Below are 14,240 nucleotides of genomic sequence, written 5' to 3' on the forward strand. Positions count from 1 at the left end.
GCGGCAGTCATTGTGATCAGTTTTTGGACTTTCTTAGGATTCCGAGGTGGTTGTAAACTATTGATTACCTTAATTTGATCGGGGTTAACTTCGATTCCACGATGAGTAACCATGTAGCCTAGAAATTTGCCTGATCCCACACCAAAAGAGCATTTGGAGGCGTTAAGGCGCAACTTGTGCTTCCTCAGAATGTCAAAAATGTTTCTGAGATCTCCCATGTGCTCGGACATTACCTTACTCTTCACCACCATGTCGTCTATGTAGACCTCGCTGCTCTTGCCCAATTAGGGTTCGAACATTCTAGTCATTATCCTTTGATAGATAGACCTTGCATTTTTCAAGCCAAAGAACATCACTTTGTAGTGGTAGTTCTCAGCGGGAGTGACAAAAGCTGTCTTGTCCTGATCATCCAGGGCTAGTGGTATCAGGTGGTATCCTTGAAAGGCATCTAAGAAGCTCATCCAAAGATGGCCTACAATGACGTCCACCAGCTGGTCTATCTTAGGCATGGGTAAAGGATCTTTTGGGCACGCCCTATTTAGATCTATGAAGTCTACGCATACTCATCATTTTCCACTCTTCTTTTTCACCACCACAATATTGGCCAGTTTCTCTGGGTAGAACACCTCCTTGATAGCCCCTGCTTGCTTAAGTTTTGTCACCTTGTCTCTGACAGCATCGGTATGATCCTTGGATGCGCGCCAAGGTGGTTGCTTTTTGGGGGTAACAGAGGGATTAACATTTAGATGATGATAGATGAAGCTCGGGTCCACCCCTAGGGCCTCGTAAGCATTCCATGCGAACACATCAACGTTTCTTCTAAGAAATTCTATCAGCTCTTTCCTCTCTAGAGTAGGCAGTTGAGCCCCGACCAGGAAGAACTTCTTTGGATCGTCACCAATAACAACCTTCACTAAATCTTCACATTTTGCCTCCTCGGCTGACCCATCGACAGGCAACGCTAGAGTTTTTAATTGCTATAAACCCCCTTCAACATGGGCCAAGGACTCGGCCTCTGGCTGATGTTGGATGCTGGCCACCAGGCATTGTCTAACCACAGATTGACTCCTAACAATTTCTTCAATCCAATCCACTGATGGGTATTTCACATTTTGGTACAGGGTAGAAGAGACAGCTTCTAGGGCATAAAGCCAGGACTTGCCCACAATGGCCGTGTAGGGGGAATAAGCGTCCACCACAATGAAGTCCACCTCCACCACTTCTAAGCTAGCCTGTACGGGCAGCCTAATCTGACCCTTCAGAATGAAGACCTTCCTATCAAAACTTACTAAAGGAGAACTGTAGGCTGTTAGGTCCTCGGGTCTTAGGTTCAGCCCCTTGTACAAATCGGGGTACATGATCTCAGCACCACTACACTGATCCACCATCACTCTCTTCACATCATATCCCCCCATCCTGAGTGTGACCACCAGAATGTCATCGTGGGGCTGTGTGGTTCCAACTTTATCTTTCTCAGTAAAGCTCAATGTTGGTCGAGCATTCACTTTAGCCCTATTTAGCTCAGAGTTTGAGTCCTCGGCAAACTGTCGAGTGATAGACATTATCCTGGAGGGGCAGGACCCAGTCCTCCCTGGAGCGGCAAAGATGACATTTATCGTGCCTAAAGGAGGTCTCGAAGGAGCATTTCTCCGTGGTTCCTGGCCAATTTGGTTCTCTTGGCCGCTAGAATGATGTAAGAGGTGTTTCAATTTTCCTTCTCGGACCAGCTGGTCCAAATGGTCCCACAAATTTCTACAGTCCTCTGTAGTATGTCCCTAGTCCTAGTGATATTGGCAATAGAGGTTTTGATTACGCCTCATAGGGTTTCCTGCCATTTTGTTTAGTCATTTGAAGAATGACTCATTCTTAATCTTCTCCAAAACTTGATGCACCGGTTCTTGGAATACAACGTTGACCACCTGAGCATTGGCAGATCCTAACTGCCTAGCGAAATCCCTCCGCAGTCAGTTTTTATTGTATCGGTCCGACCTGAAATCCCTCATCTCCTGAAGGATAACCTTATTCTTTCCCTTCCCCTGCTGCTGGTCTTCCTCAACCCATTTGTACTTGTCGATTCGGTTTATGAGTTGGCGCACGCTGGTGACGGGTTTTCCCGTCAAGGACTACCTTAAACCGTGTTCGGTTGGGAGACCACTGTTGAAAGTACTGATGGCGATGTCATCAAAGTCACCATCTATCTCATTGTACTTCTCCCAGTATTTGTCCGAGTATGTTTTCAGGGTCTCCCCATCTTGTATGGACAAGGACAGTAAGGAGTCTAAGGGCCGAGGAACTCTGCTGTAAGTGATGAAATGAGAGCCAAATGCTTGGGTGAGCCCCCTGAAGGAGTCTATGGAACCTGCCCTCAAGCCATCAAACCATCTCATGGCCACAGGTCCTAAACTAGAGGGGAACACCTTGCACATCAAGGCTTCGTCCTTGGAATGGACGGCCATTCTTTGGTTGAAATGGCTCACATGCTCCACAGGGTCTGTTCGACCATTGTAGATGGTGAACATAGGCTGATTAAACCGCCGAGGCAGTTTCGCGTCTTCAATCTTGCGTGTGAAGGGAGACTTTGAAATATGGTTTAACACCTCGCTCATAACGTCATTTCCCAGGCTGCTGCATGGCGGGCTCTTATGCCTACGTTTGTGGCAGTGCTCCTCCTCATAGGAGAAAGACTCGCTGGGTGGGGTCCTTGACCTTTGTCTGTAACTAGCATCCTCTCCACCATCAGGGGAATCATCAAGGCTAGAGGGGGCTCGCTTTCGCTATACATGGCACAACTTTCTCTTGAGCTGGTAAACTTCCAATTGTAGGGCTCTGGTATTCTCCTTATAAGAGAAGTGACCCTTTCCCCGGGACTGACCTTTACCAGTCTGGACGGTATGCACACTCCCCTCTCGATCTCCTCTTCGTTCGAGGTTGACAAAAGGATTTTCACGTTGGGATCCTATGGATTCTGCCTGTTGTGGACCTGAACCTACCATGGTTGAATTTTGCACTCACTATCACCTAAGTATTCTTCCCACAGACGGCGCCAATTATAAGGACTAGATTTGAACTCCTAGCCCAACAGGTGTGTGGACTTTAGCCCAAAAAGGCCAAAACAATAAATTTGTAGAGAATAGGTTGGAAAACTCGGCTTTTAGTGAATTAAGTAACAAGTCAATAGATTTTGATGACAAAAAAATAATGATAATAGATGTTCACTAAAGGAAAAATGTCATCGGCCAAGTCTGAGGAGACTGATTCTTAGGTATTGCTCTTAAAGCTTTATCACAAGTCTGGTTCTAGATTGCTATAGTGTTTCTTTCTTAATTTTTGATCCCCCTTCCTTCACGAGTCTCTTGCATTATATATCTCCTTCCCAGTGATCTTGGCCCTCCATTTGTTAATCATTTAAGCCACTACTTGAGTGCCCGTCCCATCAGACACCCCTTTTGGCTCTCTGTGAGTTGCGGTAGCCAAGGAAGCACTGTTCAAGGGTCTTCTCCACATAAATATGGTTAGAAAGTTAGCTGTAGGGCATTCAATGTGGAGGCAGCAGCTTTTTCCCTAAGTAGCTCCTAGCTTCTACTCTCTAGGACGCTTGAGACATATGTCTTTGCCACGGGAGCTTCCTAGATGGTCGCCTTGACCACCTTCCCATTTGCATCTTGCTCATTAAGTCCTGAGTCTGAACCACTCGTTACCATTCGTTCGTCCTTGGACTACTCATGCTCTCGGCCAAGGCCTAAGGCCCAAGTCCCAATATACGATTTGGGCCCTTAACCCTACACTCAGTATACAAGAATTATGAGCAATTAAGGAAAAGAACATATGTATATGAAAGTAAGCAAGGAAGTAAAAGAACACGTCTATAAAAGTAAGTAAGGAAAGAGAAGAATTAGTGCAGCCATCCAATTAACTTCTATTCAAATATGCTTTATTGAATAAAACTCTAATATTAAAATTAAACAATTGTTTATACATTTTCTGCTAGACTTATTTTCCTGAAAAGCACTCGACCATTCTAACTTTGAATTCATATGTTCAACATATATATTATCAAAAGATAAGTCATGTCATCATCATCAAATAATAGCATTGCATCTCTTCCTTGTCTTATATCTTTCTTGATTATTGAACAATTTTCACTAAAAATACCTAGTAAAATATTTTTAGGGTTTTCTTTCCCTTTTTCTTCATTTTCCTTTTTTTTTTTTTTGAAAATATTTCTCTAAAATCTATTGTTGTACACTCATTTTTTCCTATGCGTCCTCACTAACACCTACGCCTAAGTCTAAGTACACGCCTGTGCCCCTGTCTGTTCCTGACCCTACATCCCTATCCGTGTCCGTACTTGCGCCACCATCCTTGTCCGCGTCCACACCTACACCAACGTCCACTCCTGTGCCTACACTTGCGCTTGCATCCGCTTTTGCGCTAGAGTCAGCTTCCACGCCTGTGCCTGCACCCGCGTCTGTGTTAGCGCCTGCGCTTGCTTCTCCCAATTGAGTTTTTCCTTCTTCTATTTTGATGATGCATTAGGGTTTTTTTTTTACAAATGATAGATCTGCATGTTTTTTACAAATTTAAAATGGATTAAAGCAATATTGTCAAGGAGTTCCACCTTTAAGTGATGTTTTAAGCTGTTTGGAATGAATTGTGTACAAAGTCTATCAACTTGTAATTGATATCCTAGATATGCCAAATAATCGATAGACTGATCCAAAATTATACCCAAATCCCCATAACCCACCCAAAACTTGAAGGAAAAATATGAGCATGTAGGAATTTTTAAATCCAGGTCAACTTGCAAATGATCTCCTTTTTATTTATTTATTTACTTTTCCAAGTTCTTTTCTTCTTACAAATACTCACAAAATTTTTGTTCATGAGGTTGAGGCTTAAAGGCTTCAGTTTAGTAAACATTAAATTTTGTAAACTTAATCATTTATGAATTTTTTTTCTTTTATTTTTTAGTGTTTTTTTTTTTTAAATTTGTATTGAAATGAATACAAAGACAATACTGTCAAAGTTTATTTTTTAATAATAATAATAATAATAACAATAACCCGAAATTCCCAACCTGTGAGAAACAAAAAAAAAAAAAATAGAGAAAACACACGCTAAAGAAAAACAATCACACGCATAAGACAATATTTACGTTGTTCAGCAATTTGCCTACGTCCATAGAGTTGCAGGGATTTCACTATTATCAAGGAAAAAAATACAAAGTGCGGTAGTACAGTGTTTCAGTCTCTCAAGAACGACAAAAAAAAAAAAAAAAAACCATAATCACCAAAACTGCGTTTTCTACATCCTACGCACAGGATACACAATGGGCTACAAAACAGGCTCCCAAGAGGCTTGTCCATGAGTGCTACGGCTTGGGCCTGTTGACTTAAGCCTCCACAAAGCCCAACATTGAGGCCCTAAATAAGGACTCTCAGTGGCATAAGGCCCATTTTGATGCACAAAGGCAATAAGGAGCTGTGTAAACTGCCTATGTAAAACGAAAATTGTTCTATACTTTGAAGCACAAGCCTCAAGATTGTTCCTTAATTTAAACAACCAAGCCATGAAATGATAGGCTTCACGCCCATCATCAATTGGGATAAAAAAATTTCAGATGATAGACTTCTGTCCTCAACACTATCTAACATACACATGTTTGGAACTAAATATAACAGTTAAGCTTGTGAACCATGAAGATATAATAGCAGATGAAAAATTGTGTTGCAAGCAAATTCTTTCATAAAACTTAGTTACAGGGTTTTCAGGACTCGTATAATTCATGATGTTATGGGTTCAAGTCTCCTAAACACTATCTTATAGCCATCTCAAGTAATTCTTCAATGTAAATTTTCCTGTGTGTATGGAACAAGAGGACTATACTAAACCGATGAATATTCAATTATTCTAAAAGCCTAGACACCCGCATTAAAAAATAATAATAACTAGTTGCGGACCTACGCATTGCGCGTGATAATTTCTTTTATGGTGATTGAATGTTTTGGTCATGGAATTTATTTTGTATTATTAGAGATTAATATTTGAAATAGAAAGATGAAATTTTATTATTGAATTAATTTTTTGGAACATAATTTCTACTATACTCGATTTGCTAATTTGTACATTTTCAAGTCAATTGAGCACATTTTGCATGTCACATGTAATTCTTCGTTTCCATAAGGGAAAGGGCAGTCACAATCCCAATGACCCACTCCATTTTTCTTGCATGCTTGGTTTTTTGGGATGCAAAATGTGTTTGTTCCAAAAGTTGTATGTCAAAGGATTTGTCGATAGTTTTGTAGCAATTGTTTCCCATCTTGTTGGTTTAGAATTGATAATAGTAGCTAGATTTCTTCCTCATTTGATTCACATAAGAGTGCAATTGCAATTCCATATTTTGCATTTTTGTCCCCTTCTTTGTTGGCTTGAAGAAGGATTTCTTTTCCTATTTTAGTTTTACCTTGCACAAAATATTTGTGAGTTCCAACCCAAAATAGTGTTTGTTTGTTTCCAGCCCTAAGCATCGATGAATGAGCTTTTCTTCATCTTTTCGAAGGAATAAAGGATTTTGAAGCAGTCTAGTCAGCTTGATGTGGTGTAGAACTTTTTTTTTTGGTTAGCCGATTGAATCGCTTGCAGCTGTTTTTTAAAACAAAGAACACATATTAAGAAATTAATGTGCTAAAAAAATACATATTTTAATACTATATTACAAAATTGAGAAAAATTTATTTTCCTTTAAACATACTTTTCATGCCTACAATTTGATTCAAGTTCAATTTATTTTGTATCCCCATATTCAAAAAGTTAAATTTCATTCCAGAAAAATTAGGACTTCTAAAATTTGTATATGTAATACTAAAAATTTAGGAAAAAAACAAAAATATCAACTAAGTTAAATTACAATCTGAAAAAGTATAGTATGCTCATACCATTATGACAAAGCAACTACTTCCCAATTAGAAGAAATGTGAAACTTCATTTAGGCAAATCATGAAGTAATTAAGAATTTATTACCTTGCCACTTGCGAGTTGATTTTCTGTTCTTTAAATCAGAGTAGAGAAGGGGAGAAGTTTAAAAAATTTCTTGACTATTTGAATAAGGAGAATAGCAAGCAACAAAAGTTCACTTACAACCATTGGATATCTATTGATGAGCAAGTATTGAATTTTGGCAGAAGTAACTAAAAGAGAGGCATCCAAACAAACAAATCTCTACAGAACAGGACCAAAGACACTAACATATGTATCCTATCCTAATAATCTGTATATGCTAAATAGCACAACCTATAACGTTCCTATGACAATATATATACAGTAGGGACCCAAAAAATGTATTATTAAATACATGTAAATAGCTGCAAATTGATTAATGTCCACATTAGTTACTTAAGACAAAGTTATTAATTTTGGTGATTGTCAGTTCGTTTTTTAGATTTATATCTTGTTCCATGATATGGTGTAATAACATAAACGCGTGGCTACTTGAAGACAGACCTTGAAGTAGCGTGTAAGTGATGTTCATTAGTGTAGGAGTCATTTGAATTGTTTAATCTTCATCCTCTTCAACCTTTGCCTTTTTACAATGAAAGATATACTTGCCACCATTTTTTAATAGATTCATATAAATTATGTTTAAACAGGATGGCGTAATATAGATTTTTTTAATAATTTTAGTCGATAACAATAAAATATTTGTATGATTTTAATTGTAAGAATATTAGAATATTATGGACAAGAGATGATAGGTTCATTATATTTTTAAAAATGGGAAATTGTCATAAATAATTGAAGTATTTGGTTGTGAGAGGCAAATGATTTGAAAGCTCCATGTTTGATTCGAACTGGGATGGTGTAAGTTTTGAAATAAATGGAAAGGTAATATACTTTCATGAACTGATTTATTAGATAATCGGTACTCAAGCTGAGATGGTTTAAAAAGACAGCCCCAAACCAACCTTCTTGACTTGCTCGAAGGCAGTTCCAAGAAGGATGTACCAGGGGAGTTGCAGACCCAGCCCCAGCACCTCAGCCCCAGATTCTAACCATGCAAACCAGGTCGTCTCCTGTTCCCACAGTAACAGACCCTCCTACCGAGTCCATGACCCGAAAAGGAAAAGACTTTCCAAGGGTAAGGAGCCAATGGATGGGAGCAAATCTCATTCTTCGCCCGAGGAGTGTAGGTTTCGCAGGCCTCCGAAGCAACTGAAGCTCGGTGATAAACGAAGAGCAAGAAGGCCACCCAGCAGTCGAGGCTCAAGCCTGGCTGCCTGCTGCCATGCTCCATGATCAGCCCCTGATGGATAAGCGTCGATGCGGGAGTCTCAAGGAGACGAGGGGGCTCTCGTGGCCGAGGCCCTGGAGAAATCTCTTCTTCTTCCCACCGACATGGCCGAGTTAGAGAAAATAGTGGGGTAGAGGTTGTCCTCGACCTTAAGAAATATCTAGGCATGGTAGGTCCTTTGACACCTATTCATTTTACTCAAAAATTTGTCGCTTGTACCTTTCTTTCTCTTACAGAGTTGCTTGTTTTTACTGGCAGGCTATCCAGGCCCTTTTCAGGTTGGGCGAAGAGGGTGATGATCATAGCAATGCCTTAGCGCAAGAACGCAACAAGTTTCTGGAGGCGGCCAATACTCTTAAGAGATTTGAGGCGACCTGAAAAAGGCGACCGAGGATCTGGCAGAAATGGCGAAGGCCAGGGATACTGCTGTCTCTGACCTAGCCGTGGTCAGGAAGCAAGCTGAGGATCAAACTAACCGCTTGCAAGATGTTGAGGGTCAATTACAAAAGGCCAAAGAAGACATTACCTATATGAAGGAAATTTGACCAAGGCAATCCATGAAAAAGGTGTTGCGAGTATGCCAGGGACGAGGCTGTGAGAGCCAAAGACGAGGCGTATTTGCGAAAATAGACGCTGAGCGCTCTATGGAAAAGGAGAGGAGGATGCTTTCGCAGAAGGGGTGGCTAAGACTGAAGCCACCCTTCGGGCTCAAGTTCCTGCAGTGTGCAGGCATTACTGTTCTCAAACCTGGCATGAAGCCCTCAACCAAGCAGGGGTTGACGCCTCCTCTGATCTTAGAAGGGAGGACAGGGTGTACTACCCTACGCCATTCGCGAGGTTGTACCTGCTGCTCCTGAGGATGGATCCTCATTACCATCGGTTGAAGGTCAAGATATGACCGCCGAGGATACGCCGGTAACTGATCAACCATCCGAGGAAGTTGAGCCCCAGATAGCGTTGGGGGACGTTGTAACCGAGGGTCACGAAGTACCATAAGACGTGGCAAGTCCTCCGACGGACCTTCCAGATCTAGCCCTTAAGCTTTGGCCCAAGCTTTTTGATTTACTTACTGACTTAATTTGCCTACTGAGTTGAGGAGACTAGTATACGGCATAGGATAGCTTTGTTTATTTTCTCTTTGATATTATTTTGTTTCTTACCTCAGCGGCATTGTAAGGGAATTGTATACTTTCCGTTTGAACTGAATATATAATACTTTGCTTCCATCTAATGATATTTTCTTTTGTTTGCTTTACTATTGTATTCTGCTCAATATTCGTATTCTATTCCGGAGTTAGCCTCATGAAACCGTCTGTTACCCTTCGAATATAAATCTAGAGATCGTGGTATAGCTTGATTCTAAGTAACGCTTTGGTTTTTCTCTAGAAGTTATTTTCTCTACGGGTTTGAGTCCGATGACATGCAATACCCTGGTTCTGCCCAGTACTCAGGTATAATGGTGTGTGTAGTTTTACCATAGGTTTGGGTCCGAGGACCATGCAATACCTTGGCTCTGTCTACCACTTCTATTTTTCTTAAGTATTAGATATAATGGTGTGTGTAGTTTTACCATAGGCTTGGGTCCGAGGACCATGCAATACCTTGGTTCTGTCTACCACTTCAATTTTTCTTGTAAGTATCTAGTTTCCCCATAGGTTTGGGTCTGAGGACCATGCAATACCTTGGTTTGTCTACCACTTCTATTTTCCTGTGAGTATTAGATATAATGGTGTGTGTGTAGTTTACCATAGGCTTGGGTCCGAGGACCATGCAAGACCTTGGTTCTGTCTACCACTTCAATTTTTCCTGTGAGTATTAGATATAATGGTGTGTGTAGTTTTACCATTGCTTGGGTCCGAGGACCATGCAATACCTTGGTTCTGTCTACCACTTCAATTTTTCCTGTAAGTATCTAGCTTCCCCATAGGTTTGGGTCCGAGGACCATGCAATACCTTGGTTCTGTCTAGTACCCAGGTATAATGGTGTGTGTAGTTTTACCAAGGTTTGGGTCCGAGGACCATGCAATACCTTGGCTCTGTCTACCACTTCTATTTTTCCTGTAAGTATTAGATATAATGGTGTGTGTAGTTTTACCATAGGCTTGGGTCCGAGGACCATGCAATACCTTGGTTCTGTCTACCACTTCAATTTTTCCTGTAAGTATCTAGTTTCCCATAGGTTTGGTCCGAGGACCATGCAATACCTTGGTTCTGTCTAGTACCCAGGTATAATGGTGTGTGTAGTTTTACCATAGGTTTGGGTCCGAGGACCATGCAATACCTTGGCTCTGTCTACCACTTCTATTTTTCCTGTAAGTATTAGATATAATGGTGTGTGTAGTTTTACCATAGGCTTGGGTCCGAGGACCATGCAATACCTTGGTTTTGTCACCACTTCAATTTTTCCTGTAAGTATCTAGTTTCCCCATAGGTTTGGGTCCGAGGACCATGCAATACCTTGGTTCTGTCTAGTACCCAGGTATAATGGTGTGTGTAGTTTTACCATAGGTTTGGGTCCGAGGACCATGCAATACCTTGGCTTTGTCTACCACTTCTATTTTCTGTAAGCAGAGGTTTGTCCTCAGATCGCTTTACTGGAGATGATTCCTCTTTGTGTCAGATTATGATCTTTACACGTGGCATTGATCTCGCCTCCAACTCGAGGCCCCATATTTTTCATTTATGAAACGCCCCTTGTCTGTTCGTGTTCCGCGCTTGACGCTCCGGTGCGCGAAAGCGCCTTCATTAATGTCTTCGTAAATTAACACGAGTCCAACCGTCCGTGGCCTCCTTGGAAATTGGCGACTTCATTATTAACCCAGCTGATAATACTCTTTCGAACTCTGCATGAATTAATTCTCACCAACCCCCATCCCCTATATAAATTGAGGAGATGGTTTCTCCACAACCCATGGACCTCTCAACACAAACAAAACAAAACATATTCTTCCAACCTCCCGGCCCTTTTAATAACCCCGCCGGAATTGTTACCGGGATTGACAGAAACCGGTATGGCCGCGCCCCACTGGGCTTTCGGTGCGGCAGAATCTAGGCGCAACCCTGATGGCCCCTTCGAGGTGTCCTAGAGGGGTGTTGTTAGAGAACCTAACGTCTTTCCCCGGAGCACACCCCCGACGAGGAAGATGTCGAATTCACCTCATGGGCGGTGCTCGAGTGTTGCCGTCTCCAACGGCCAACACTCGTGAGGGCCGGAGAGAATCGAGGGAACATCACGGGGGAGGGTATCCTGGAGCCCCTGCATCTGCTCTCTCTTTGTTCCAGCTCCGCCTAGCCGAGGAGGGAGTTGTTGGGGGCCTGGGAGCATGATTGCCCTTCACCTCCTCCGCCGTGTGTCAAGCTCTCCCATTCTCTTGGTGCCAAATAAAAGCACGAGTTGACACTTCCCTCCGGCTAGCTTTTCCTTAGGGCGGCTCCACCTGGGCCTCTGATTGTAGAAATAGCTGGTGGTATTAGCTTGTAAATTTGCTTGTAAAACAGGCCTACCTGAGCCTTTGATTGTAATCTGTAACCTTTCTTTTCATGAAATAATAATAATAATATCGAGATCTTTCGTTTTTTTTTTTTTTTTTTTTTGTTGTCGAACCTTCTATATATATTTTTTCAACCTACTGTAAAACGAACACTTAGAACTTAGAACACTTGCCTGGTGCGCCGGCCAACCCCTAATCCTTCCCACAGACGGCGCCAATTGTAAGGACTCAATTTGGATTGACCCTGAGTGATGGGTTTTCAGCCCAATAAGCCCAAACAATAAATTTATAGAGAGTGGGTTGAAAGGTTTAGGTGCTGGCCGTCGATCCACATGCATGAACTTTTCTTATAAAAAATGCTAAGAGTTTCTTTACAAATGGGGATGCTCCTCGGCCTGTGGCCGAGGAGGCCCCTAGTGTTCTCTCTTTTTTCCCCCCCCTTTTAATTTACTAGCTTTTCTTTTATAGTTTTCATCTTCCTATCTCCTCATTCCATCTGTTGATCATCTATTTGCCTTTTTTCTGGCTGTCCGTCCCATCAGAGGCCTTATCGGTACTCAAGTGGTTCACTCTGATCAACGTTATCCTGCCAAGGGTTACCTCCCCATTAATGCGGCCAGGGGGGTTAGTTGAATGCATTAAATGTGAGAGTGACAGCTTACTTTGGGATTAGTCTCTCCCCAAAATCACCTTTGTCAGGCCGAGGATAAGGTGGTCCTCGGTGTGAATTGGGAAAAAAGGCTTTCCCTCACCTTAGCCCTGAATAGCCTGTGCTCCTCGGCCTGGGCCTCGGGCCTGCCACATGATGGGTCGAGGCTATCAGGCCCATGGGCCCCACAAGTTTAATTACAAACCTCATTATTTGACAATCAAAACATCATCTTTTAATTTAACATCTAAATTAAACCACATCCTCCAAATCTATTAAAATATTTTTTTCTCTCATCTTTTAATTTTTTTATTTATAGAAAATGTGTTAAAATACAAATAATGTTGTATTTAAAAAAAAATTAAATCTAATTCATTTAGGTGGATTTCGTTTGATTGAGGAACCTAAATATACTACCACCAACTATGTGCCAAAATCTTACCCATTACCACACATATACTGCTTTCAATAATTGATTTATTAGTAATTTTTAATATCAAATTTTATAATTAAATGTCCTTAGAAAAATAAAAGGACCTCTTTATGTTGCTCAATAGTGCTGTAACTTAACAGCCAAAAACAATATTTTGTTTTATCTTTAAACATAATTTACAAATTTTTATTGCAAAGACTCTTCAACATCCTCTGTTTTCGATTATCTATCAGTTCATGAAAGTATATTACCTTTCCATTTATTTCAAAACTTACACCATCCCAGTCTAAATCAAACATGAAGCTTTCAAATCATTTGCCTCTCACAACCAAATACTTCAATTATTTATGACAATTTCCCATTTTTAAAAATATAATGAACCTATCATCTCTTGTCCATAATATTCTAATATTCTTACAATTAAAATCATACAAATATTTTATTGTTATCGACTAAAATTATTAAAAAAATCTATATTACGCCATCCTGTTTAAACATAATTTATATGAATCTATTAAAAAATGGTGGCAAGTATATCTTTCATTGTAAAAAGGCAAAGGTTGAAGAGGATGAAGATTAAACAATTCAAATGACTCCTACACTAATGAACATCACTTACACGCTACTTCAAGGTCTGTCTTCAAGTAGCCACGCGTTTATGTTATTACACCATATCATGGAACAAGATATAAATCTAAAAAACGAACTGACAATCACCAAAATTAATAACTTTGTCTTAAGTAACTAATGTGGACATTAATCAATTTGCAGCTATTTACATGTATTTAATAATACATTTTTTGGGTCCCTACTGTATATATATTGTCATAGGAACGTTATAGGTTGTGCTATTTAGCATATACAGATTATTAGGATAGGATACATATGTTAGTGTCTTTGGTCCTGTTCTGTAGAGATTTGTTTGTTTGGATGCCTCTCTTTTAGTTACTTCTGCCAAAATTCAATACTTGCTCATCAATAGATATCCAATGGTTGTAAGTGAACTTTTGTTGCTTGCTATTCTCCTTATTCAAATAGTCAAGAAATTTTTTAAACTTCTCCCCTTCTCTACTCTGATTTAAAGAACAGAAAATCAACTCGCAAGTGGCAAGGTAATAAATTCTTAATTACTTCATGATTTGCCTAAATGAAGTTTCACATTTCTTCTAATTGGGAAGTAGTTGCTTTGTCATAATGGTATGAGCATACTATACTTTTTCAGATTGTAATTTAACTTAGTTGATATTTTTGTTTTTTTCCTAAATTTTTAGTATTACATATACAAATTTTAGAAGTCCTAATTTTTCTGGAATGAAATTTAACTTTTTGAATATGGGGATACAAAATAAATTGAACTTGAATCAAATTGTAGGCATGAAA

At 40.3% G+C, this 14,240-nt stretch overlaps 1 protein-coding gene across 1 annotated transcript; it reads right to left on the reverse strand.

The window, feature by feature from the left end:
• Window positions 1-2,123: 2,123 nt before the first annotated feature.
• LOC136070299 (uncharacterized) lies at window positions 2,124-2,606 on the reverse strand. Its single transcript, XM_065780090.1, has one exon. The coding sequence runs from the start codon at window positions 2,604-2,606 to the stop codon at window positions 2,124-2,126; it is 483 nt and encodes a 160-aa protein (XP_065636162.1).
• Window positions 2,607-14,240: the final 11,634 nt, after the last annotated feature.

Source organism: Quercus suber, unplaced genomic scaffold (genome assembly GCF_002906115.3).
Source record: "Quercus suber isolate HL8 unplaced genomic scaffold, Cork oak 2.0 scaffold_224, whole genome shotgun sequence".
Taxonomy (NCBI): domain Eukaryota; kingdom Viridiplantae; phylum Streptophyta; class Magnoliopsida; order Fagales; family Fagaceae; genus Quercus; species Quercus suber.